This window comes from Seriola dumerili, unplaced genomic scaffold (genome assembly GCF_002260705.1).
Source record: "Seriola dumerili isolate Sdu_G_001 unplaced genomic scaffold, Sdu_1.0 BDQW01000016.1, whole genome shotgun sequence".
Classification (NCBI taxonomy): domain Eukaryota; kingdom Metazoa; phylum Chordata; class Actinopteri; order Carangiformes; family Carangidae; genus Seriola; species Seriola dumerili.
This window is the reverse complement of record NW_019174271.1, coordinates 1,454,893-1,482,481: the sequence shown is the minus strand read 5'-3', so window position 1 is coordinate 1,482,481 and position 27,589 is coordinate 1,454,893. Positions and strand designations below refer to the sequence as shown.

Here is a 27,589-nt window from a genome sequence, read left to right as displayed (position 1 = left end):
ACAAAATGAAACAGGATTGGGACTAAAAGTGAGGACATCGGGTATAAATCCTCATATTACAACGACCTGCAGTGCTTTGTGGGTAATTCAATTCTTAACACATTGACTGGCCAGAAACAAAATTAATTTGTGTGATGTGTGTGTAGTGCGTCAGTGATCTCACATCACAGACTATGAACTGAAATCATGTGCATTAGTCGTTAAGTCACAGCTTTTAAAGCATTAGTAGCTGTTTAGAGGAGAAAATTAACCTCAACAGTTCTGGTTAGATTCTATTGGCACTAGTAGAAAATGAAAGTCCAGGCTGAAAATAATAACAACAACACATCCACAGCACGCGACAACACCACTATCACACACACCAACACACACACACACACACACACACACAATAAAAAGTGCTTGATGTCCTCTCTGCATACAGAGTCACGGCCTTCTCAACATCTGTTCTAATCATCTTTGTGACTTTCTTCTGACTCACACACACACCCACACACACACGCTTATTCCATCACATATGCATCAAGATTATTATTTACACATAAACAGTTATGACACAGTTTGTTTTCAGGAGCAGCACATTAGCTTCAGGAGTCTCTCATTCCCTGCCAGGGCACCAGGGAGAAGAACAAATGACAGAGGGGTAAAAGGTCAGAGAAACGACCAGGAGAGGGGGGGAGAGGGAGGCGTACAGCAGAGGAGAGAACAGAGGCAAGAAGAAGAGTTAAGGAAAAATAATTAGCGGGACTAACATGGCGTTACTGGTAGCTGTGGTGGAAACGTCAGCCGAAGAGATAACTCCGCACTTGGCACATTTGAGCGTCATATTGTACAGTGGCACTGTCATCTGACTGCAAAGTCAAATTAACACGCTGTAACATACACAAACAGATACAGATGCACCTATACACAGACTCGCAGAGATGCGCGTGCGCACACGAGCACACACAAAAACAGTCACGCAAAACAGTGAGTCACAGGGGTCTCGCACAATCTCTCTCTCAGGGCTGCAGTCCAGCATGGAGTCTGGTGTGTGTGTTTGTGTGTGTGTGTGGTTCTGGGGACAGGAGAGGTGTTTCATATCACACATGATGTCTGGTCGTCTTCACAAACCACTGGTTTGATGTGGGACTCTTCTCTATCTGTGCTGACTAACACTTATCAGTAATGCAAAGATTCACACACTCACATCTCAGAGCTTCTCTCATGAACACACACACACACACACACGTACAAGCAACAAGCTCTATCAGTCGTTACATTCAGCGTTCACTAAGGACAAATTCTGCCACAAAATATCAATACACTCAATCGCTGTGTCCCAGTTCAGGGGCCACACCTCCGTAGACTGTGAAAGCCGAACCAAAATGAGAGCTAAAAAATGAGAACCAGCTGTTCCCGCCCTTACTGTTGCGTCACAAAGTGTGGCTCCTGTCACCTGGCAACCTTGACAGCATGTAACTATTCTTTTCAAAAACTTAGGTTTTAAGGCCCTTGGTTTTAACAGTTGTACCGTTAGCTGTTGAACTGAGCTGAAACACAATACTTACTGTACATTTAACAGTGTAATCCTGTTTGCTGAAACATTATGTTCATTATCAGCGTGCAATGAATCTTGGGATATGTTGGACTACAAAGGATCCACCTGTTGGATCCTTCATTATCCAGGAAAACAATGATGCATTTGAAAGAGCCTTTGAAATGGGAAAGTCTAGTCATACAACTGTGACACAATCAGGCTTGAGATGCAGCCTCTGAAGGATGAGACCCTGAATTTAGACACAGCAGATATATTGCAGGAGTTCATTTATCAACTAATTAAGGCATTACAGAATCCATGGTCCTGCAGGTAAAAGTCCTGTTCATTTTAAATTCACTACATGGACAATAAGAGGTCGACAGTTGGTTTGAGACATGAGAAACGTCCGTTTTACTTTGTACCCGTGTCTCCTGACTCTGTTGGTCATGATCACATTGTGCTCCCTAAAGAAACTGCTGAGATCTCAGAATGTGGAAACATTGGTAAAAATAGGTCCAATGGATCAAGTATAAGCCTGATGATCAGACGGAATCTATTAAATTACACTTCACCTTCATTTTCTCTCCGAAATCAGCTCAACTAACCTGGACATCTGTTCCCAACCTGACTGTCATTGTGCTTCAATCTGATCAACTTTTACAGTGTTATCAAAACTACCAGAACACCCAGAGGTTTAGGTAAGAAGACTGCCGCAAAACTTGAGAGGCATTTTTTTCATATTAACAAACTCAACCAATGAGTCTAATATTGAGGTGCTAACAGGGAGAGGAAGTCAAAGATTTCACTGACCTCATCTTTATCGTTATCTTACAATGACCTTTTGGACTGAGTGAATTCTATGGTGCAGTGTTTTGTTTCCAATTGTGATAAAGTGTTTTGAATTACCTCCAGCACTGCATGTCAGAAGAAAAACCTCTGGAACCAGTAGCTCCCCCAACTTCATAACTCCTGAATATATAAAAGAAATGGGAGTGACACCAAAACCTGATGTTTACTGTTGATTTACTAGAACACTGAATAATTTCCATCAGTATCTAATAAAACAGCATTAAATGATTTCCTTTTTTTTCTTCGAACATCCAATCCTCCCAAAACTTCCCAAACCATCAGGGTTCCATTTATAACTCTGACAAAGACTGACTAGAAGGCTGCAGATATCGACAGGTAATAACAAACTCATCTGTTACCATATGGCCTCCTGCTAAACAACAATTAAAGCTGAGGAGCTGAAGGAATCGATTCTTTAGCCTCTGGAAGCCTGGATTAAAAAAATCACATAATGGAAGAAATTCAATTTCAAGTAAAAGGGCAATACAGCTGCTAAATGTACACTGTAGGCAATGATATTAAAAAGCAATCCACACTTGAAATACAACACCACTTCCCCACACTTAAGGACCAAGAGGCAAAAAGTGGGTGGTTGGGTGGGTGGGGTGAGTTACAGAAAGCTAAATAAATATCTAATATGGACTAACCTCACATTGATTGGCTACAAACTGGTCAAACATAACCCTTCTTCTATCAGCTTTAATAAAGTTTTGCATCACATGGACTGTAAGGAATTGTAAGTACTTGCTTAAAGGGGTGTTATGTTCTCTCTGCTGCCAAACGTGGTGGTGAGTGTGGCTTGACAAGAGCTTCGGCCATTGTTGTTTTTATACTGGAGGCCACAGTAAGACGCTAGCTAGCTGGTTAGCATGCTAACTTCATTACAAGACGTGATAGAGACAAGAGTTACCATTGGTGTTTGTTTCCTGTCAGGAGACAGATGTTGGTGAGTAAAGAATGAAGTTCCATGCTGAACTTACAAAGTGGTAAGTAAACTACTTACTGCTAATGCTAGCTATGTGTGTTATCTATGCTAGCAATAACAAAATTTATAAATAGCTCCTTCAAGCTACAACAAGCCTTCTCATCTAAAAGCTTCATCTACTGTTACAACCCCTAAACACACAGGCTTGATGACAGAGGAAACATCCTCTCCTGTCTGCTCTTGTTTCTCTGAGCATTAGTTCCTAATTTTGGAGGGAAAAGGAGAGTCAGCAACGAGGGGGGAGACCCAGCCGTGAGCCCCGTCTGAGGGGGGGCTGACCTGCCTGGTGCAGATGCTGCTGCATGCTTAATTAGATGTTGCATAAATTAATTAGCTTCATTAAAAATGTTTTGAGTTTTAACTTTGAGAAACACATGCAAGAGGTGGTGAGTCTGGGGGAGTGACGGAGATGGCACCGAAAGGGATGTAAGTTATTCCTCTTTCCTTTTTTTGTCCACCACAGACAAAACTGCAAAAACAGCCACGTCACCACAAAGTCAGCACAACCGATAAAACCTCATTTCAAACCAGTGAGCTCAAACTCAGGCAACTAACAACCACCGAGCCAGAACAGCCACAGCATCTGCAGTCTGGATTTACATTCTTAACTCACCGTGACCCACGAAAACGCTTCAGAGAGACTGTGACTGCAAACTGTGAGCATGGAGGGAAAGATAAGATCCAAGGTCACTGGGAGAAGTGGATCTCACAAAAACCACACGATATGATGTGCAGAAGTGATCAAAGTACAACTTGGTCGATAAATTGGCTTTAACTTGTTTTCTTGAAGATATAATGTGATCAAAACAAGCAGATAGATACAGGCCAACTGTGCTCGTCATGGTATTTACGAGTTAAAGGGGACTTCCACTGATTTCATACAACATGTCTTGTGGAGTGCAAAAAAAGTTGCATAAAGATTTTGTGGCTCCAGAGAGATAGACAGAAGTGAGTTTATCAGACTTCTGTCACCTGCTCCTCATCTGGACTTGAGGCTACATTAGCCGCTAACAGTGCAACACATTTGCATCTCTGACTGAACTTACGATTGGATGAGTTGCATTGTGGGTTATGAAGGTGTCAGCGATTTTGATCCTGTCATTTCTAAACTGTCCAATGCTATGGCCCACATGGTGGTGGCTCCATGCTGTTTCTGGCTAATGCTGACCGGACCCCAGGTCAGCAGACCCTCCCACCATCATCATCTTTAACTGGGGGAGATGACTCTTTTCTACACAACCCGTAGTAATTCCCTCAAATATTCCACTTCATGCAGGAGGCTCACCATCAGAGCCGAGGAGTTCAGATACAGTATCTGACAGGAGGTCGGAGGAGAACAGCTGTTCTGTCATATTGAAATAACGCAGCTTGGGTGGTTGGGCCTCCCTGTGAGCTCACTGTCCCAAAGACTGGCTGCACTCATCCACGGATCAACAGAAGTCCAGCTTCAAGACTTGTGGAGGGACAAGAGTGGAACAGACACCAGTGCAAATGCTGAATCAAAATGAATGACAAAACATTCTCAACTCAAGGTTCACTTACTAATTATTTGATGTGAAGTCTTAAACGTTGGCCGTGTAATAGCAAGTGAACATTTCTGTTCAGATCTGGGGCCTGGAGCGAGGCGCTGCGCTAACGATGCTAACAAGAGTGTATGCTTGCCAGTTATTAAACCTTTCAGACTGTAAATAAAGATGGACGTAGTCTCTGTGACTTCTTCCACAGGTTTCTGAAGCTCAGAGTGAGCTGCTCCACCATCGCCATCTTGGCAATGCCTGACTCTACCCCTAACTCCCAGCTAATCAAAAAATAGGCAGAGGAGGGGCATGTGTGGAACTGAGACTGTAAACATGTTAAAGTTGAAAGTCTGAGCTTCAAAACCACTCTTCAGAAATCTTTAGAAACCTTCAGTAACCTTCAGAAACGTCCATCTTTATATCCAGTCTATAGCACATACACTTTGAGTACGGCTCCTAAACACAGTTTTATAAATGAGGCCCCTGGTCTTTGTTGGATGTCAATGTCCACCATGAACCTTAAACTCAGATTACTGAGATCTCAGGGTCAGTACAGTTGAGAACAATGGTGTCTGATCTTGGCTCACAACAAATAACTAAACAACATAACTGGGGAGAATGTGCTGAACTGACTGTCATTCACATCTAGTTGAAAGAAAAGCAGCAGACCACCAGTCCTTCCTTCGTCAGACAATCTGTGTTTCTACAATTTACTCCATCAGTCGCACAGTACACACTCTACTGACTACCATACTAACCTTGCACACATTCATTCCCACACCATGCAAGTGAACAGAAAATATTAATATTGCTGCGCTGCAACTACCAGTTTGTTATTGTTGAAAAAAAAAGTCACTGTTTTTCTAAAAGCATACCAGAGATAGTCAGATCCTGAGGCGGTAATGGGTTAATCTATCCAGCTAAGAGGAGGCAGCATAAATTGCAAGGTCAACAGTGAGATAGTGAGGTAAATAGGCAGGAAATAATAGTAAGCCAATCAGAGGTGCTTGCTAGAGGATTCAGCAAGTTTGGTGATGGGCAGGGCTGGTAGCCATACATTAAGAAGAGGGTGGGATGGGCAGGTATTTTTACCCAATCACTGATGACATGGGAGGGGGCTTCTGAGACTGATGTTTTCCTGATTGGAGAGCCCTGAGTGAGAGAGAGGGGATTCTGTGCAAACTCAAACATGACATTTCAAACAGCAAAAACAAGTACAGTTGAAACAGAGAAATCATTGAAGAAAGCAAACATTTTCAGAGAGAGAAAGAAAAGAACATTTGAATGCACCAACAATGCCAATGGAGACAAAACAGCCTGCAGGCAAAGGGGAGCAGGGTGCAGCTATGATACAGAGCGGCCCAATAACATTTTACACTCCAGTCACTAGTAGCTAGAGTCAATTTTCATGCCAACAGTGTCATGTGTTCTTTACCTATTCCTAATCAATCTGGAAAATATGCTTGCTGCCGAACCCACAGTCAGATGAGACGACTGATGTGTTTAGAGTAGCGTTCAAACTAGACCTGGTTCCCCACTGTTAGGAAAGAACTTTTAACCTGCTGTGTGCAGCCATTCATTGGTTGTTGGTCAACATCTTGAATGTGGGTATTTTACATTTACTATTTTACATACACTGACCCCTGCTTTCACTTGTCGCCTGACTGGCAGCAGACTGGATTTCTACACCTATCCTTACAGGTGTTGAATCTACATGGTGAGGGCCACACATTGTTAATTTGGTCCCAGCAGGCCCATGGCTACAGGCACAGCCTCCGGGCGCTTGTCTGCAGTCATCTAACAGGTGTAACTCTTGCCCCAGTTTTCTAATGCTGGCTGTCGTAGGATTCTTTGAATTGCCCCCCAGTACGGCCCCTGACCTGGGTCTAATTTGCCTTTGAAGACACTATCAACAATGCTACCCTACACTGAGACATAATATTTAACACTGATGATGATGCATCAGGTGGAGCTATATGTGCACACTGTCCAACTTCATCTGATGTCGTATCTCCATAACTTCTCTGAACTCTGAACGACAGAAGCTCAGCAGCAAAAAAGATTCTAAAGAAAAATGACAGTTTATTACAACCTAGCTTTTACTTCTACAGCTCTGGTCACTGGTTCTGTTGGTAATGATGACACTGTATTTCCCAAAGTAAGTGCTGAGATCTTTCTGCCCTGTCAGAACTTCCTGTAATCTCAGCATCTACTTTGTTAATTACAACGTTATAACCAACAGATAACAGATCTTGGTGAGGTCTTACCCTGCTTCCCTTTACTAGAAACAACCAAACAGGAGAAAAAAGACATGGATGGATCTACAGAGCTTTACATCGATAGCAACACCTGCAAACAAAGAGCAGCTGGAGGAAAATGCAACACATTTGAAACTTAAAAAAGACAGCAATGAGATGAGTCATCATCTTGCTCAGTCTGTGCAGGACCAATAACCAGACACCCTTCCCCACATTTATCTCTAATTCAGAAGCACTGATCATAGTTTTTGTCTATATGAGAAAACACACAGTCTTCAGGTCTCTTATCTTATTTTTGATTAAATTAGTCACATTTCTCTTTCATCTGTTTTTCTCTTCTTCTCACCCTCCTGTTCTTAAAAACGAAAATGTTTATTTTCAGCCAATTTGCCAAAGTCTGGAAGGGTGGGCTAGGATCACATCAAATAAAGAGCCAATAACTGTGCTTGTCCTCCCCCCTAGCTGAGCCATCAGGCTGGTTATAGGTCACTGTGTAAAATGGATGTGTGGTATAAGGCATACCCCGCCCTCTCCTTTAGTTTCATATCAGTAATTCCGTCTTTGGACACCAGTTTGTTAAAAACGAGAATCCCAATAACCATGTTAACCTGCCAAAGAGAAGAGGCACAGGATTAAAGCAGATCAGAGACAGTTTCATCACTTCACCACATGCAGCACTACTCTGTTGATGATGATGATAGATGATGATAATGATGAGACATGCACACACACGTCATCACACACAAGCTAGCTGTACTTACTGTAGGCTGTGCACTGTAAAGACTAAGACTCTTAAACATTAGAGACAAAATCTATCAGGCACCCGATGAAGCATGACAAGTACAAAATAGTTGGGGTGGATTGTTAACATATAAATTAATTTTTCAATATAGACAGTGTGCTGAAAAAAGAAATCATACATAAAATATGAGCTGTGTGAAATCAAAGGCAGGGGGATGGGGGATATCCTTGACTGTAGTAATTCCTACAATTTTAGCGCTTTGAGGGTTCAGCGTCTATAAAAACGTGTTGTGCGAGCCGCTCTGATGCTCTTCAGAGCGAGACGGGCCTCCAGTGTGGCTGCCAACTGGAGCAGTAGCCCTTTATTAGAGAAGCAGCTTGTGTAGAAAGGACACTAAACCAAGCTGTTCACTTGTAGGCGGGAAGAAGAACCGCGAAGTGAATCACTGAAACCGTAGCTAATGGATTTGATTTGTGAAACAAGGACACAGTGTCGGTGCAGAACGAGTTCTGCCAGCGCTCCTGCCTGTGATTTACCTCAGATGTAGGTTGAACATGAGGGGAGCTGAGCTAATGATTATACAGTTGTAAGCAAAGGTTTGGCCAAATTACATAATCTGTGGATTTTTGAACTGAAAAGACATAAATACAAATTCAAAACTCAGCTTCACATGTTGCTGCTCTGCTTCATTTCAGTTTAAGAACATAAAAAATAGAAAAGAAAAATTAAACAGTAGCCGAATTGTGCCATGTGCAAAAGTTTGGGTACCGTGCTAAGTCAGTAGTTGAAGGAGCTATTTGTAAGATTTGCTAATGCTAAAAAGCTAACGTTAGCATTAACAGCTGTTTACTTACAGACATGCTGAGAGCTTCAGCCATTGCTGCGTTTACAATACAAGATGTTATAATACGTCCTCTGAGCAGCACTACAGTCACTTAGTATCAGAAAGTCACAAGGTGATCTAGCTAGTTAAATTGCTAGCTTCTTCTTCTTCTTGAGTTTCCAGAAGACCAGATGCCTTGTGGTACATACACATTCAGAGTGATTGAATTCAGCTCTTCATTGTAACACTCTTTATGCCCAGGCATGATACTGCAGCATGCAGCCTTTTAGCTTGCTAGCTGGTTAGCATGCTAACCTCAGTAGAAGAAAAGACATGATAGTGACAAACGTTAACATTGGTGTTTGTTTCCACCTCTAGAGACAGTCGGTGAGTAAAAGAATGAAGTTTGATGCTGAATTCACGTTTCTTCTAGACTGGTAGGTAAACAGCTGCTAATGCTAACGTTAGCTGTGTAGCATTAGCAAAACTTAAAAATAGCTCCATTGTGTGAGTTTGTGAATTAAAACATGGTTTTGCATATAACTGTATATAAATTAATCTCATGATTGAGAAATGAGGAAAAAATCAGTTGCATTCATATAACCTAATGTATGAATATAGCTGCTGAGTTCAATGTGTTCTATATTGATACAATATCACTTTCCAAAGCAACTTATACTATGTTACCTTTATTATTGCTTTATTAATGCTAATTTGGACTTCATGTTTTAGGTGTCCCTATATATGATTTTAACAAACATCTGCCTGCCAACTGGAAGCTAAATTGTTCAAAGACATTTTGTAAATACAAAATACATAGTGCTCAAGTTATTGATTATTTCCACAATAAAATCCTACCTGTAATGTTGACATTGTAAAATAAATATTAATCTATACTGTTTTTACCACTTAGCACAGAGCTAAAGTTAAACTCAGTTTGCTGCTGTTTTACCTGAGCAGAAACTACCACAACCTGACCCGCAGAAAGCTTAGTAATAATAATAATAACAATAATAATAATAATAATAATGAGCGAAGGAGGAGGCTGGTTAAGAAGGCAAGAAAAGAACATGTAGGGAAGGAGAAGCGAAGGTAAATAAGAAAAGGATTATGGCAGAAAGCAAAGGAGGAAGTAAGACAGAGAAGGTGGGGATAGGGAGGTGAAACAGGAGGTAAATAAGGAAAAGGAAGAAAGCAAGAGAAGAAAACAAAGTGGGGGTGCAAAAGAGAAGGTAAAGGAAGGAGGTAAATAAGGACAAGAAGGAAAGGCAGAATTGGGAAAGGAAAAGAGATAACTGGGGGAAGCAACAGAATAAGCAAATGAGGAAAGAAGGAGGCAGGGAAGAAAAAGAGGATGTAAATAAGCTACAGGAGGAGCCAGGGAAGGAAAGGAGGCAGTAAACAAGGAAAGGAGGAGGTGAGGAAAGGAAGAAGCAGAGAAGATAAAGTAAACAGGGAAAACGATGAATTTCCTCCTTTAAGTTTATTGGTTTTCAGCTAGTCCGTGTTCTTTTACTCAGTTAGTTTGGACACACAGGGTCAGAGAGCTGACACCACTGCCCATTGTTTGTCTCCAGCCTTGTGCGTGTGCACCTGCTCCACCATCACCAACAACTACAGCTGGAACCAAGGTGAGCAAGAGGCGCCTTAGAGTCCCAGGGACAGGTCAGACTTTAGATCGGGTTTGGGTTTAAGTATCCGATACAAGTACGTGAGATGTGGAATAGACTTATTAGGGAATATAATTGGTAACAGGTGAGCTTGAGCCATGTTACACCTGGTGGGTCTGTCTACGCCCTCTCCAGGGGACAGTGTTATACAAGTTAACCCGTCGTCCGTTCCCTGTCTACTCTGTGCATTGATCAATGATGAATACTTCGTCTTAACACGTCTGACATCTCTTTATCCAGCGCGCAGGGTTTCCATCACAACCACAGGGCTGTTGACTTTGTGATGGTCTTATTGTTTATGTTTTTAATACTGAGATCTCTTTAATCTTGTTTTTAGTTTTTTTTTTTTATCTAGTTTTTCTTATCCATTGCAGATAACCAACATTATTACTAAGGTTGTTAACATTATTAATATTATAAAGCCCTGCACAGACTACATGTGTGTTGTGTATAAAAACTGTTGCTATTTAGTGGAATTTGATTTGATGTAGGGGTGTTAAAAGCAAAACATGAAAAACAGACTAAAGATGAAAAAGGAAATACCAAGACAACAGCTGCAGCAGGTCCAACAAATGCATAAAGAAGACCTCCTTCCAGAGACAGCCAGCAGCTACGAGAGAGGAGCAGGAAAATAGAGAAAGAGAGATGATTAGAAAAAGAGGCGGGGACGGGGGGAGGGGGGGATGGAGGGTTGTAGAGAGGAGGGACAGAATGAGGTGAAAGGTAGAGGAACGTATGCATGACATGAACGGAAGGTAAAAGATAAAGAGAGGTTAAATACGCTGCAAACATAAACCCACACAAACCCCTGCATTAATACTTCAAGAGGAGGAGGGATACAGTGGTAGGTAGTCTATAGAAAAGCCTGCTTACTAGCTCGGTGTTCCGTATCCCTTTGCCTTGGTGAATCCGACTGAGATCGCAACTACAAGTGCAGGGAGACCTGGAGGAAGAAAACAGTGGACATCAACACAGGAGACATGAGAGAGACATATGAGTGACATAATGAGAAGCAGACAGGAGCCCCACCCCAGCCGAGACACAGGAAACGCTTGCGGATGATGCGATTCCTGAGGCGGCCCGTCACCGCCATGTAGGACTGCCACGCCTCCGTCAGAACCCAGCAGAAAGAGGACAGGAAGAAGAAGTGGAGGAACGCCGCGATCAGGGTGCACAAGACCTGGAACATCAGACAGAGAGGAGAAGAAGGAAAAAAAAACATTCTTAATCAAAATGTCGTCATCACCGTGAGCATACATCCGAGACTCTGACTGGCTCTCACCTTATTCCGTGTCTGTGTCTGTCCAATGAGGATAAGTGCGTTGGAGGAGATGATGGAGAGGCAGAAGTTAATGAGGATGACTGAGCGCTCAGACCGGATGTACCTGCAGGAAAATAACAGAGATGAAAGAAGTCTGAATGCAGAACAGACCTGCAGCCAAGACCAGGTTTCAGGGTTCGGCTTTTCTCCACATCAGTGATGTGATGATGGGAAACCTTTAACAGTTCAACAAGACTCAGTCATTTACATCATTCACCTGGGGCATGAGACCGAACAAGACAATTTAGTATCTTAATCCAGTTCAGCCCAAATATCACCATATACCGTATTATCCTATATAATGTACAGTAAGCAGAGCAGACTGTGGAAACTGAAAAATTCCATATTATGAAAAATATTTAATTCGGCGGGAAATATCACAGAATACTGACATATTCTGTATTATCAAATATCTTCCTTCATCCAGTCATTGTGTTCATGTTAGCCAATTTCTGTTTCCAGGGTGAGTGACCCAATGCTTTCTAAAACCACATCGAAGAAAATATAACACCCTGTCCACAGCAGATCAAATGAACTTTAAGACTCTAACACACATACTAACACACCAAGACTGAGCCCAGACAAGTCCAGAGCCTGAGACTGAATGATGACCAAGGCAAACGTAACCAACAACAGTCCTGTCCCAAGACTACACCTAAACCAGCACGCTGTACTTTGTAACCCTGGTGTTTCACAGTTAAATATGACATGACCTTAGAAATCACTCAAGATCCAAAAACACAATGATTTTAAACATGGAGGATTAGATGGTAAAAATACTGTAGTGAGCTGCACATGGAAATTCTTTTAATAATGTCACTGTAAAGTCTGATGAGCTTCCCTAAAATCCAGGCGATCTAGTGGTTCATGATGCTACACCACAGTTCATTAAAACAACTCAGAAAATGACTTATTTCACTTATGGTCTAATTGGTCGGACTTGATGTCACCTTTCCTAGACTGACGCTCACACGGGACCAGGAAATAATTAATACATTTTTATTTGGAAGATCTTTGCAGCATTGGCGACTTTCCCCATCATGTAAATCGAGTTATTACAACGTCACAAAAAGGTTATTATAAGTTAAAATGTATCGTAGGTGATCGCTGGCAACAAACTCTCAAACTGTGAATACAAAACACCATGAACAAACTGATGCATTTTGTTTCGTAGTTTGTAGCAGTTCAGACCAGTTTTGACTAAAGGGTCTAATTAGAGATCAAACCCTACAGAGGTTTTCATGCATGCAGTCCCATTAAACCCTGGTTATTCTAATTCAAAACACACACAATGATCCATAAACAATGAAAGAAAAAATACTCTATTTAAATGAACTCCACCACACACAATAGATTTTCAAAGTTTAAAGGGAAAATAAAGTCAAAGAAAACCAAAGTTCTTTCTCCCTCCTTTCTCCTTCATTCCAAATTTCCAACTCAGTTTGACTAGCAACCAAATCCACCTCGGGTTTTCTCGGTATCAGTCCAGTGACATAAAAATCTCCTCAACGGGTTTTCCTAGCATCCAATAACAAAACTCAAATAAGGAAGTCCAGTCAATTTAGTGCTCAAAGGAAAATCGACAAAACACCAACATGAAGCCACTCGGCTTCCACAGACTCAGTTACGGTGGCGAGTGTTTACCTCTCCCACATCGCATTTTTACAGATTGTGTGAAAAGTCTGCTAATGGTGTTTTGTATTTGCATTTAGTGAATAGTAGGACATTTGTTTAAGTTTAGCTCCATAATGTTTAACTGACTCTGACCATCTCGTAGTGAATCTAGAGATTGTATCTACGAGCGGGACAGACTGAAAAAAAAAACTGATCTGAGCTCAGTTTGTGTTTGTTGAGGAGATATTATCTGGATGGATGATGACTGCACAGTGTCTGGATTCTGCTTTATTCAGTGTGTCCCTGCCGGTTAGGTAACAGCAGCTAACAGCTGTCTGCAGATATCAGGCTGACGTCTTGTCAACACAAACAGTGCAGATGAATTAGTGAGCAGACTTTCACTCTCTGTCCTGTCTGTGCTCAGACTCATCATTAGAGAGTTAAAGCATCTGCTGCCGACAGTCCATGTGTAGCTTTATACAATACTATCTGTTTTTTTAAATATGCATGATGATGACAGGATTTTAATATTATTGTTGAAGTGTTTTGCACACAGATGTGTTACGACTGGTGCGAACAGGGAACCTGGAACACAGGGAGGGAACCAATTGCAGACAGTGGGGCAGAGCTAATGTGATTTAATAAACGCAGTCAAACAAAGGCTGATGACATGGTGAGGCAGTCAGGGGTCAGAAACAGTAAAGGCCGTCCAACACAGGCAAACAGGAAAAGTCACAGTTTTCACAATAAAGTATCATCAAGGTGTTTTGCATTTCCTGACCAAGTTTGAGGTGGGTGTGGTCAACCCTCATGACATTTCCTGTTGCCGTTCGGTCTCTAATTATTCACTGTTTCTGACGAGTGAACAACGAGTCAAGTGTGGTAACTACTCAACACTGGCTCATGTGTTTTGTATTGAAACTTCTTGTCAGGAACATGATAGCAGAGGCTTTTTTCTCTTGGTTAATGCTGATTCATCACACACAGCCCCAGTGCAAACGTTTCCAGTGCGAGATGTACTCATCTCACCTCCAGACAGACACGTAGATGATGATGAGCAGCAGCAGTGTCAGTGAAGAGACTCCACAGCCCACAATCAGCGTCACCGACGGGAGCTGTGTCTTATCCATGTTCTGAAACAACAGAGGAAGAAAATGTCGGTGGTTACATCTCCAAACATGATGACATCATCAGTATTCACTGACCCATCAACTCTGTGAGCAGTAATGTACCTCAGCTCAGTTATCTTCGCTCTATTATTATAGTGTGATTACTGACAGCAGTCACACCAAAGAGATGCTGGCTCTTTATCACATCTTGTATTTTCTAGCTGCTGTGACTTTTAGTGGTGATCTCTCTAATGGCCGATTTTATATGAATATTTTTATGAATTTTTGAAGTGAATGGGATCCTATGAGAGAGAGTCAGACTCAACTTTCTTCGAACCTGCTTGACTTTAACAGCGTACCGCTCCGGCAGACTCCACTCGAGCTTTAAAATACTCACAAGACTTTGATCTGTCGGTGCTGTGCTCTGCATCTGCTGAAAATGTGTAGTTTAGGAGGTTTTACCTGGAAAGTGAAGGGTTCTACAGCTTTTGGCAGATTTTATCAGCGTGTCACGTGACCAACTAGAGTGTGGAGCGGAACATTTTCTCTAAACTGCTCCTGGCTGCACAGATTTATCTCCATAAGCACACGATAGGCATCAGGACGTAGCCACAAGCCTCCTCTCTGAAAATGAATACATCTAACTCCACTGAGGTTTAACCCTTAACTGACAGGTAACCCCCAGTCAAGCTCCCGTTCACTACAATAGAAACTGCAGGCTGACCTCGTCCTCAGCTTAGACAAGAAGAACACGTGGCACATTTATTGCGTGAGGGAGCAAACAGCAACATCCTGCTAACTGTCTAACTTTCAATAATTGACTTATTTGCAACATTTCAGTGCTGGACCATCTTAAATAGAAGTGGCTGTAAGTCCGCAACCAATCACATCAGAGAGTAACAAACATCATTTGACTATGTACCAATTTCTAGTATCAAGATAAAGATAGAAGATTGAAACTTAAAACTTTTAGAGTAAATTGGTAAATGACTCTAAAATGTCATTCTCGAACAGATTCAAACAAAGATCCATTCCCCAATGTTACAGGTTACGTTTGTAGATGAAACGATCAATTTACATGTTGTGAATAGCAGCATCAATACATGTATTGATCAACACATGTATTGATGCTGTTATGAACTGGGTCTGGCTCAGACAATGTTTTGAAAAGTGTATCCCAGGACACCACATGTGTTTCTCTGCCAGCATCATTGATCAGTTGCACCTGTAACCAAACCCAGCAGTGATGTCATAGTGTACTCCTTATACTCCTTTAAGTTCATTTAATAATAATAATAATAATAATAATAATAATAATAATAATAACTTTATTTATATAGCACAGAGTTACAAAGTGCTGACAGAGAAGAGAGAAGTGTCAATTAACAAGGTGAGTACAACAGGGAGAATTAGAAATACCTGCATTAAACAATGAAATCAATAAAACAGACAAAAAATAAAACCAAAAGTAGAAACCAAAGATAAAAGCATTGAAATCAAGTTACAAGCTGCTTTATCTGAGTATGTTTCCAGTAGTGTTTTAAACTGGGGCCTGGTCTCCTCAGCCAGGACACTCCACAGTCTGGGGAATGACAGATATGACCTGATTTTGGTCAATATCCCATAGCTGATAAAAACATGAGTCGACAACCCCTTTTACATGGAGGTCCAGTTCATAATCAGAGTCGAATACAACACCAAGATTTCTGGCAGAGGACTTTAGGTTGGAAGCCAGCGGGGGCAATGAGAATGACCTCAGATTTGGTGTCACTGGGCTAGAGGAAGTTGTCACACACGCTGCTTGTTCCATGTGATGTAGTAAAAGTGAGTTTATACATGTTCAGTGACTGAAGATGGAGGAAGTGGCTCAGGAAAAAGAAACAGCTCTGGGTTCAATGTCTTCCTGGCAGATTCTTGTTGATGCTATTTTTTATTGTTGTTTTTGTTCAGGGTCAAATTTAACTTGGTTGTGATTTCCCCCTTTTAGCAAATGTTAAATTGTTCCAATGGAAACTAGTGAATAAACAGTAAACAAGAATGTTTTAAAGCAGACAGATGAGGTGATCATATTTCTAGGCCTTTATAGCCCAGTCCTCTGTGCTCACACAGGCAGTACAGACAACGGACATTTCCCAATTCAACTTGAGAGACTGATGATTTGACTAGAGACTCACAGATAGATGACTGAGGTCAGTGAGTTGACTGGCTGTACGGAACACACACACACACACACACACACACACACACACACACACACACACACACACCAGAGGAAGGCCAGCTCTGCCTTAACAAGCTCAGAGATCAGCTAAAAGAATTTCACTGGTGGAGCTTCAGTACAGAGGATTCTCTACTAACAATAAAATTATGTGGGGAATACACATACACACACACACACACACACACACACACACACACACACACACACACTGTACATGCAGGTATCTGGAATGTATGGCTGGAGACTCGACATGGACAGGCTGGTTGTTTTTTGGGCTGTGGTTGCAGAGCAAGGTGACTTCAAGGTGATTCATGAATCACCCACAACACCTCAAATCAACAGAAACACACACACACACATACACACACACACACACACACACACACACCTGGTGATGTGGGCCAAGTCAACTTCCTGAAATCAACATGCACATGATGAAGTTGCTTTCTCATCCTGACAACTGACACTTAAGCACCATCCCCATGCTACAGCAGACATTGTCTCGGTTGCCACAGCAACACTGTATCATGGCATCAGCAGCTGCAGCAGGGAGCATGGCTGTTGTGTAAGGCTGTGTGTTTATGTCTATGCTGCTTGTTATTTTTCCGTTTGCCAGCACTGATCTTTAAAAACAGAGTGATTAAAAATGATTTATTTATCCAGCTCGTTATCCTGACTAAAATTCACTGAAGAGATTAAAAACTTCCTCAGATCTGATACACGATCAACCACAGAGGCAGTAAGTACTGTAGTCTGCAGAAATATACATAAAATAAAATAGAAGATGATGTGACATCATGACCTCAGAGCCCTTTGATACAAACAGCAGCACTGCATCAGAAGCTACAGGCTCCTGCAGGAACAGCAGGGCTCCTGCCACAGAGGCTGAAGTAATGTAGCTTGTATCTGGCAGACGATTGGCCAATCACATACATTAACATTTCACTGCGCCTACAACATCATGCAAACGTCCCCGGCACCTTTAGATTCTTAACCGCCACACAGTACCACCAGGGAGGCGATTGATTGGTCCAAAATCTCTATACAGCAGGACAATGGCCCCAAACACATAAAGAACTGTCTTCATGTCTTTTCAAACACAGTGAGACAGTCAGAACATACATATGACTGACATTCACATTACCTCTCCTGCGTTTGGAAACATTTCAGATTTTATAACTTCGAGGGGAAGAAGCAGCTCGATCAGACCCATGTTATCTGCAGCTTTATTTATAAGATTAGATCATCTGTAAAGCGTATGTCATGTAGAAATGGTTTAAATTATCATATTGACATTTTAGGTGTATCAATTGATTTCCAAATGTCAATCCTGCACTGAGTAACACGTAAGAAAACATTCCACCTTAAAAGTTTCTTGAGGAAAAGAATTGAGATCGAATGGAATCGTGAGATTTTCTGAATCACGCACTTCTAGAATTCATCTACCTACACTCCTGTCCCTCTTACTTTGCTTTGGACATACATGAGCTGGTTCAATCAGTGAACTTCTGTGTGTCAATATGAGCCCCCAGTTCTCCTTGACCCACAAATTACATTTGACTGTTGTGGGAGAAGATAGTCGCTAGCTAGCAGGTTTCTGGTGCAGTGTTAAATCTTGTCAATTCTGTGTCATAAATCAGATCAAAAGTGCCTTGTACAGTGTGAGAAGAGATTCCAAACAAGGTATTGCATAAATATATTCAGGTGTGAAAATATAAATTCATTAATATGGAAATATGAAAAATGTGAATGTATTAATTATTAAACACAGATCTCAGAGGTCTCTAAAGGTGTATGTAATACTTTTTTTTTATCAACCACAATGCACTGAAAGTTGATTCGCACTTACTTACTTACTTATTCCTTGATCAGATAGTTATTGATCCAAGTCACAATTCTGCCAATTTTAGACAACAGAGAATATTTCAGAACTGCATGAACATCAACAGGAAGAACGTCTGTTTGACAGTAAGTTCGAGCGCCAACACTTTGATCAGTTGCACCGTCTCAACTTATGCTGCAACGTCACTAAGTGGAACACAATCAGAACACTGTTGCAGCAGGTGAAGTTTCCTCCTGTGCAGCATTCATGTTATCAGGTAGAGAAAGACACTACTAACTAAGTAGTAAATGCTATTACATGTAAACAAGCTAATATATTATACAACATATGTCTAATGTGTCAGGTCGAACATCAGCTCAAGTCAAATGGCTCCAAATATGACCATAAACCATATTAACAACATACATAAAAACCTTTCTGCTGAAATTCACCTTCACAGTCACAACATAGTAACAGAGACAATCCTCAGCTCTGGTGAAAGCAGCATAAAAACTTTCTTCTGCTCACGTCTCCTCCAAACAACAGAACAGCACAGCACCAAGCATGCCTTCATATCAACGAAACCTTTCTTCCAGTCATTATTCTCTTCCATCTTTCCAGCTGCCATGGCAACAGTGAATGAGGACCTGACGTCCATCTACTTGGAAAAAAGATAAATTTTAAGCTCCATCTTCACTCTAATAATTTCTAACTTGTATAATATGACACATATTTAACTCCAAAACTGACAATAGCCTCATGCTAGCATGCTCACAGTGAGCTAGCATGTGGATGTTAAGCAGGTAAAATGTTTATCATGTTCACCATCTTACAATATGAAAAGTCTGAAGATCAAAGTTATTACAATTCATCTTCTGGGGTCCATGAATGTGTGTGCACCAAATCCCACGGCAACCCAAATTTCAATAAAAATGAAAATGTGAAGCTCATGTGGTTCTAGAGGAGAAATCAGGGATCACTAAGCTGCATTTGTCATCTGGGGACCATTAACGGTTGCAAACATTCAAGGCAATCTGTCCAATAGTTGTAGAGACACTTTAGTCTGGACTGAAGCATTGGACCAACTTTGCATCACAAAAGCCAGAAAAATAACCAAGGCCACTGATACTCAAGTTATTCCATTAACAGTACATCCGTTACGCTGTGAGGTGTGTGGTGTCATGGCAAGGTGAGGGACCAGTTTACACAAATAAGTTTACAGAAAGAAGGTGGGTGGACCAGGACAAGAGGGAGCCCTCACCCCACCCCCCACCCCGGTAGAGATAATTGGCTAAGTTCATAGCCTGTCTTGTCTCCAGGTTTGATGTGTGTGCTGGGACTAAGTTAATTAAATCCCTCTGATTAATCTGCACTGCAGCAAGTTCCTTCTCTAAAAGCAAAGAGGGGGGAGAAAAGATTAGGAGTGCAGTGGGACGGAAAGGCATCTGCTGAGACAGACAAACTTTTTACTTCCTCCTCAGCCAATGACAAAGCTCGGCAGGAAGTATCACGCGGTGTCCAAAACGAGAGCAGCACCGTCAAAGATAAAGTGACCAGACTGCATTATTCCACACGAGTAGAGACGCTGAGGAGCAGCATGGGATGTCTCTTCCTCCAGAAATCTATCAGATCAAGCTGCTGCCAATATTTACAGTCAATAGATACGTCTGCAAGCTGCACTGGTATCAACTATACAGAGTGGATGATAAAATTACTGATCCTCATGCTGATCAGAGAAAAGCCATGTACTGTATGTCTCCTCAGTGGAACCTGGTGTAAATTTAATCAGTCAGTTAAATGATAATAGAAATGATTAGTCCATTAACTGATGAATCATTCAACAACTACACTGATAAATGATTGACATTTCTGGGTTTTAGAAAAGAAAAAAAAAGTGAGCAGACATCACCCTCGGCTGTAAAGAACATTTTCCCTCCTTTTTTTTCACAGACCAAACAATTCATCTGAGAAAACAACCAGCAAATGCATGCTAAGAAAAGTAACTGCAAATCGCTTCATTTCAACAAGCTAACAACTGAAGCCGAGGTGTTCAGAGTGAACTTTTCCAACTAAAGGCCGTGTTACACTTTCTGCTACTGTAATTTACATCTGGATATGGTTAGCCTAGCTTAGCATAAAGACTGGAAACAGGTCATAAATACACAACACTTGATTGTCACCTTGTTATTATCTTGTGTCTGTCATTAGTAGTGTTTGGGGGAGTTACATGCTGTAGCACAGTTGCCACTCCTGACACTAAGTGCAGATTAAACAAAGGAGATATATAACATGCTAATTAGTGAGCTGTAGAGGTGATTTTCTTTAGAGACAGGCTAGTAGTTTCACCTTGTTCCAGTCTTTGTGCTAAGCTAAGCTAAGCTAACTGGCTGCCAGCTCCAGCTTCAGGTTTCAGTGGCCATATTAAGTCTCTGTCCACACTACTACGTTGTTTTTTTAAGTTTCATCCTGCTGTCTGCACGACTCCAGAGGTTTCAAGCCTCTACAACTGAGACTTTCAGAAACGCTGATGGACCTGTTTTAGTGTGAAACTCTGGGGTTGTGTTTCATTTTGAAAACTCTTTGGTTGTGCTGTAGACTGGATGGACAGAAACAGAGACCATTGAAAACGATGACATCACACCCACGGTCTCTCCTGATTGGCTTTCATCAGCCTGGACTACCAGTGGTGAATACAACATGATAATGAGTTGCAGTGTTACAGACCTTGTTGTCATTGCTAGCAGCTGTTGTTCACTTACATTCTCTATTTTAATGCTACAACTGTCTTTGCTGTTCCTCCTTCAGAGGATTTACTGTAACTAACCAACTGCAGAGGAGACAATCTACTTCCTGTTTACATCGGCTTGCACATGCTCAGTGTAGGTGAATGGTCATGTGATATGTGTTTTCAGTTTAAAAATGAAAATTTAATCGTTTGATGTATATTTAATAAAATCAACTTCTCTTTTACAGAACAAATTCACACAAACAGCTGTGTTGTATTGTATTTTTTCATGTATTCATGTTTAATCCCATTAGACATTTTTTACATTTCAGCAGAGCCCACATGGAGCAGCTGCAGTTGTCTATCTAAATATGACCATCACAACTATTTTTAGAGCCAGTTAAAAGATGAAACACAAACATATACATGCTGGAATTTGAGTGTGTTGACACTCCAGTGACCTGAAACCCTGATCTCCTTAATTATTTGTTTTCCTTACAATGTGGGCTAATTGGCCAAAAAGCCTTGTCACTGTATCTCCAGGCTCCTGACAGCACACTGAGATGCAGGCTCACACCACCCACAATCATACAGGCACATTCATTCATCCTCCTTCACTTCAACACACACAGGTCTAGCAGTGGCAGTAAACTGGGCTCAGGCTTTGGGGGGTGGGGGTGTTGGTTGCCTTTGACTGCAGTGTATTTTTCTCTGTTTTTCCTTCTAAAAGCCTGCAGCAAAGTTGGACTGAGCAAAATGGACACTAGAGGTGGCAGCGAGAGAGTAAATGATGTAGTAAGCTCAGGGAGAGAGAGAGAGAGCTAAAATATAATGCAGCCCCAGAGCATGAAAAATGGTGTGATGGAATGAATAGAGAATAGGAAGATAGGAGAAAAAGAGGAACGAGGGGGAAGATGGAGAGGAAAAAAGAGGCTGGGGTGTTTGTCATGCTGGGGCTGTAGGAGGTTAGCTGCAGACAGAGCGGCTGGGCCATTTAGAAGCTACTGTTTGTTGCAGTAGGCGTAATTAGCATGGCAGCCATGGCTGTCTCACAAAATAATAGAAGGTGGGGGAGGGGATGGCAGCATGGGGGGGGGGCTGCCTTTTTCCTCTATTCCTGGCGAAAGGAGCCGTCAACATTTAGCCTCCCTCAGGGTGTTGGAGCCTCCAGGCTGCAGCAGAGCGGTGAACAGGCAGTCGTCTGCACAGGTGGAAGCAGGTGAACAGCTAACTGAGGACGACCCAGTGCTGGTTCACTTAGGATGAGCTTCAGTGATTTAAGCCAAAAGCTAAAGCTAGCATGGCAACATGCTCACAATGACAATGCTAACAAGTAGCAATAATGTTTGTCATGTTCATCATCTTAGTTTAGCATGTTAGCATGCTAACTAAAGTATTTGACAACAGGCGCTGCAGAACAGGGGATGACCAGAGTTATTCTCCTCCTCTGAGAACAATCAGTTTGTACAACATGTAGTGCTGATCCATCTAGTAGAAGATATTTGTCAAGATGAGTGACAACTCTGACCTGAAGGGGCCACATGAAAAACAAACTCAGTATTAGGATTCATCCTATTGGCACTTTGGATAACTAATAACCAGATTTAATGACATGTCCAGACATGTCACTAAAAACAAACATGTGTACCTGCTAGTGTCACTAAAGTGAAAGTCAGGAGGATTCATCCCACAGGAAGTGTAAATATCCAACAAAATGAGCAACACTGGCATCCATGGAGCCACTAGCATAGCTAACAATCAGATAAAATAAACAGTATATGAAGGGCAGTGAAACATGGTCCTCTTTAACCCCCCCATATAGAGATACTTTATAGTTACATTTATAGTTTAACTGGAGCTGAAAGACTTAGTTCATCCTTTGATTATCTGAAGAAGTTTAGTCAGAAATGTCACAGTCAATGTTCCAGCTCTGCTGCTCTTTGTCTCACATGATCAGATGTTGGTTCACTGGGTTCTGATTGGACAAAACAAAGAATCTGAAGACATCACCTTCACCTTGGGATTTAGGGAATGGTGTGTGGATATTTTCACTGTCTTCTGACGTTTTACAGACCAAATAATTGATTTTTAGTTGCATCTTGAAGTACTGTTGTCTGAGTAATGTCCAAATCTCAAACATGATCCACACATAATTTTACATTTTCACTTGACAATTGATTCAAATGGTTAATCGAATATTAAAACGGGTTCCTTTTGTTTTTTTATTTTATCAAGTAACTGATTAATCAGCTCATAATTTAAAAACTAAGATAATGTAACTAATGTATTGTACTTGAGGCAGCAGCAGTATTTTGTAATTTATGATCCAGTAAACACAGCAGAAAATTTGAATAAAGCATTATTGATATTAGATTATTAGTTTTTTGTTCTGTTTGTGCATTAAACACATCTCATGATTTACTGCATACAGTGTTTGTTGCTCCTGCTGCTGAAGCTGCTCAGTAAGTCAGGCCCCGTCCACACTGAAACATTTTCAACTTTTAAACTAAAAATATCTACATGAGGGATTTAGCTTCATATCGGAAATAATCTCCATCTAGACTAACACACTAAAACACATATCTCATGACCATTCACCTACACTGAACATGTGCGAGTTGGTGTAAACAGGAAGTAGATTGTCTACTCTGTAGTTGGTTAGTTACAGTAAAGACAGTTGTAGCATTAAAATAGAGAATGTAAGTGAACAACAGCTGCTAGCAAAGACACTGTAACACTGTAGTTCATTATCATGTTGTATTCACCACTAGTAGTCCAGGCTGATGAGAGCCAATCAGGAGAGACCGTGGGTGTGATGTCATCGTTTCCAATGCTCTCAGTTTCTGTCTGTCCAGATTACAACACAACCCCAGAGTTTTCAAAATAAAACACAACCCCAGAGTTTTCAAAATAAAAAACACCCCTAGAGTTTTCAAAATAAAACAACCCCAGAGTTGTCCTATTCCAGCAGTGTTTCTGAAAGTCTCAGTTCAGACGCTTGAAAATTCCAGAGTAGTGTGAACGGCAGGAGGAAACAAAGCAATAAACAATTATTAGATTAATCATTACGCAAAAAAATATCACAAATAATGTCAAATATGTCCACACGTTAGAAATACAGCGACTATAGCTTTGGCCATCCAACAGTAAAACTACCAGTTTACAAAGATCTTAAGCAACTAACTGACTGAAACCATCATTATCAAGATTTTCAGTTGACTCAAAGAAGCCCCTCATTCTGGGAATTTACTCTATCATTTTCTTTTCAAGAGGGAAATTTAAAGGTTGAGCCCAAAGACAAGGTTAACCTAGCTTAGCATAAAGACAGAAGGGAGGAACAGCAATCCAGTCAACAGCTCTACAGCTAAGCTAAAGACCTAAAGCTCAACAGAAATATAAAAATAACCATTTGTTGTAATATGGAACTACAGCCAGGCACAGAGACTGTGTGCAGGTTCAGTGACCTATATCAAACCCATTGCTCACCAACCAGTGTCACTGTGCAGGACTGTAGCTAGAGACGCTGCAGAAAGCAGACAGATGAAGAAACTGTTGTTGACTCCTGAAACCACAAACTGACCGTTAAATGAGTTGATAGATGGAGCCCGCCTAACTGTCCCCTCAAACCTTCATGCTAAGCTAACCCAACCACGTCCTGACTCCAGCTTCACACTTAACACATCACATTATCTCCAAAGTACTGAGGTATTCCTTAAATTGACCAATTTTCTGTCAGTCACCTCATTAAGTGATAACAGATATTTCAGCTCAGATCACAGATCACACACAGCACTGCAGCCTCCCAGCGTGACGCCTGCTGTTGCTGAAGCCATCACAGCACACAGCACCATCACTTACATGCTCGTCTGTTTCAATCAAACCTCAACTGTCTCCAACAAACACAATCACATGAGCTTGACTCAAGGCGGGAAAGCCAAACTGTTTCCATCAGTGTAATCCACAACCCCCCCCCCCCCCCCCCAGCCTACAGCCTTCCCCTCCTAGGCCACGCAGGCAGCAGGATGAACAGCACACTGCCTCCTATGTCTTTAAGAAAACCTCGGTGCTGTTACCACGGCAACTAGTGAACAAATTGCTTCCGAGGCAATTTCCAGTCTAATAATAACTAATCGCACTGAATGAAAATTCCCCACAAAGACACAAAGAAGCTGCCCTTTCCCCAAAGAACTGGGGCATGTTTGAGTCACTGGGATTCTGCTGTCATTTTAAAAAAAACATTATCACACACACACACACACACACACACACACACACACACACACACACACACACACACACACACACACACTGCTGGCTGGCTGTGTCCAGCTGCAGCCACAATGGAGGGGAAGTGTGTTTGTGGAGCTTAGTCTTATTAAAAATGTCTTTCTTTTTGTACACATTGAATTGCCATGAAGATGCCCTCTACGGGGCCTGGTAACCATGGCGACACCAGTGACAGTGTAATATGTTAAAATATGCTAATATGAACATCAATTGCTGGTGTTCACATTAAATAAGGAAAGTGAAGGTAGGGGGGTTGGGGGTTTACATGCAGGTGATCATCATGTTAAATCTTAAATCTCCCACTCACCAGCTCATGTATGAATATCAGCACAGGTTAGCACAGAGCAAACTGACACCCACCCAAAATGAAAAGATAAACACATGAAATAAATGAATGAAATAAAATGAATAAATAAAATTTAAAAGCATATAATAAGCCTTTGCAGCATGGCTTTGGCATGTCCAGACAGAGAGAGGGAGGAGGGGAGAGAGAGGGAGAGAGGGAGGATCTGTTGATATGTAATGACAATGACGCCCTTTGGAAGAAAAAAAAACAGCTGATGCATTCACATAAAACCTCACAAAAACACACCGTCTCCGATACCTTAAACACACCGTCTCCGATACGTCTAACGCAGACAAGTGAAGGGAGGTGGTGGACTTACCATTTCGGGATTTAGCCGTGCTAAAATGGCGAAGGTGGACAGTCTGTCACACACGCATTTGGTTCTGAATGAGTCGACTAGCACGGTTTTGCAGCCCCTGGCAGACCAGGATCCCAGCAGAGAGGAGCTGCACGGGAGAAAAACACACACACAAGCGCGCGGACAGACACACGGAAAGACACGCGCGCGCACCAGCACACACACACATACACGCACACACATACACACACAGAAGCGATGCGGTGAATATAGACACAGTCCTGGCAAAAGAAATAAGAAAGCGGTTCAAATCCCACCGCGTTCCACCGGCTGTTTAATCCACTTCACATCTCCGCCGGTCGCAGGCGGAGGAGCAGAGAGCGGAGTGAGCGGCGGCGGGAAGGATGTGAGCAGCGTGCTGCAGGTCTCTGCCTGGACACATTACACCACCGACACCCTGTTAGCACCAACACCACAAATATCTATTATTATTATTATTATTATTAATATTATTATTATTATTATTATTATTATTATTGAATAATAATACTACACATGATCTATAAATAACTATTATGCTACCTATAATTATCAGTATTTATGTATTTCAAGTATCTCTATTTTTTAAATGATAATAATAACATCCTTTGTAAGTCTCTATTTTTTTTATTTTTTTTTTATTTTGAAGTGAATTGCTCCACAACATCTTTTGAGGCCTGGTTCTGGTTGGATGCTGGGAATGCTGCTACACACATGATAATCTGGTCCATTGATCAAAAGCACTGTTTTTTTTTTGTTTTTGTTTTTTTTAATAAATGTCTGACAGGGAGGAATCTTAATTTGTGCTTTACTCACAAATCTTTGGAGCGTTGGAGAACCTCCAGAAGCTGTTGGACACAGTTTAATGTCTGTGACCTCTGCTCTGAATGTTTATATGAAATATGTTCTGATGAGGTTCTGTGGAAGCTCATTACTGCCAAAAAAAAGTTAGTACCTAATGATTAAAAAATATAAACATTTTGTCAGTCATAATTATAAAGGTAAATATTCTTTTTTTTAAATAAGTACTTTTAAGTCATAATGACATAGTTATAGTCTCATAACTTTCACTGAACTGTAGAATTTTGACTTGAGGTTAAAAAAAAAGTCATAGTATCTCAATTTTCAAAGCATAAATATTTTTGTTTGTTTGTTTTTGTCATTCCAAATATGTCATCTTTTTTCTGCAGGGCTTCTGTTGTTCTAAAGTAACAGATATTTGTGTTTTAGTTTGATATTTGTGCCACAAATGCATAATTTCCTGAATAAAATAGTGCATCAGATTATTATGATTATTATGTAATGAATCGCATGCAGTTCCTAGAGGGCATATAGTCTCATGTCAGTTTGTGTCCAGGCACACGAAATTTGACCTATTGATTTTGTTTACCTGGACATGACTGTGACACACAGCTCATAATGGAAATCAGCTTTATTATTATCC

At 41.3% G+C, this 27,589-nt stretch overlaps 1 protein-coding gene across 1 annotated transcript in view; it reads right to left on the bottom strand.

The window, feature by feature from the left end:
• adgrb1 (adhesion G protein-coupled receptor B1) overlaps positions 1–27,589 on the bottom strand; it is a 116,462-nt gene that overhangs the window by 12,462 nt on the left and 76,411 nt on the right. The window contains exons 17-24 of the mRNA XM_022750937.1: positions 26,128–26,254; positions 14,328–14,431; positions 11,646–11,748; positions 11,393–11,543; positions 11,237–11,306; positions 10,907–10,973; positions 7,651–7,736; positions 753–851 (exon numbers count right to left, since the gene is read on the bottom strand). Of these exons, the coding sequence (XP_022606658.1) occupies positions 753–851; positions 7,651–7,736; positions 10,907–10,973; positions 11,237–11,306; positions 11,393–11,543; positions 11,646–11,748; positions 14,328–14,431; positions 26,128–26,254 (807 nt within the window). The remainder of the gene's footprint in view (positions 1–752; positions 852–7,650; positions 7,737–10,906; positions 10,974–11,236; positions 11,307–11,392; positions 11,544–11,645; positions 11,749–14,327; positions 14,432–26,127; positions 26,255–27,589) is intronic.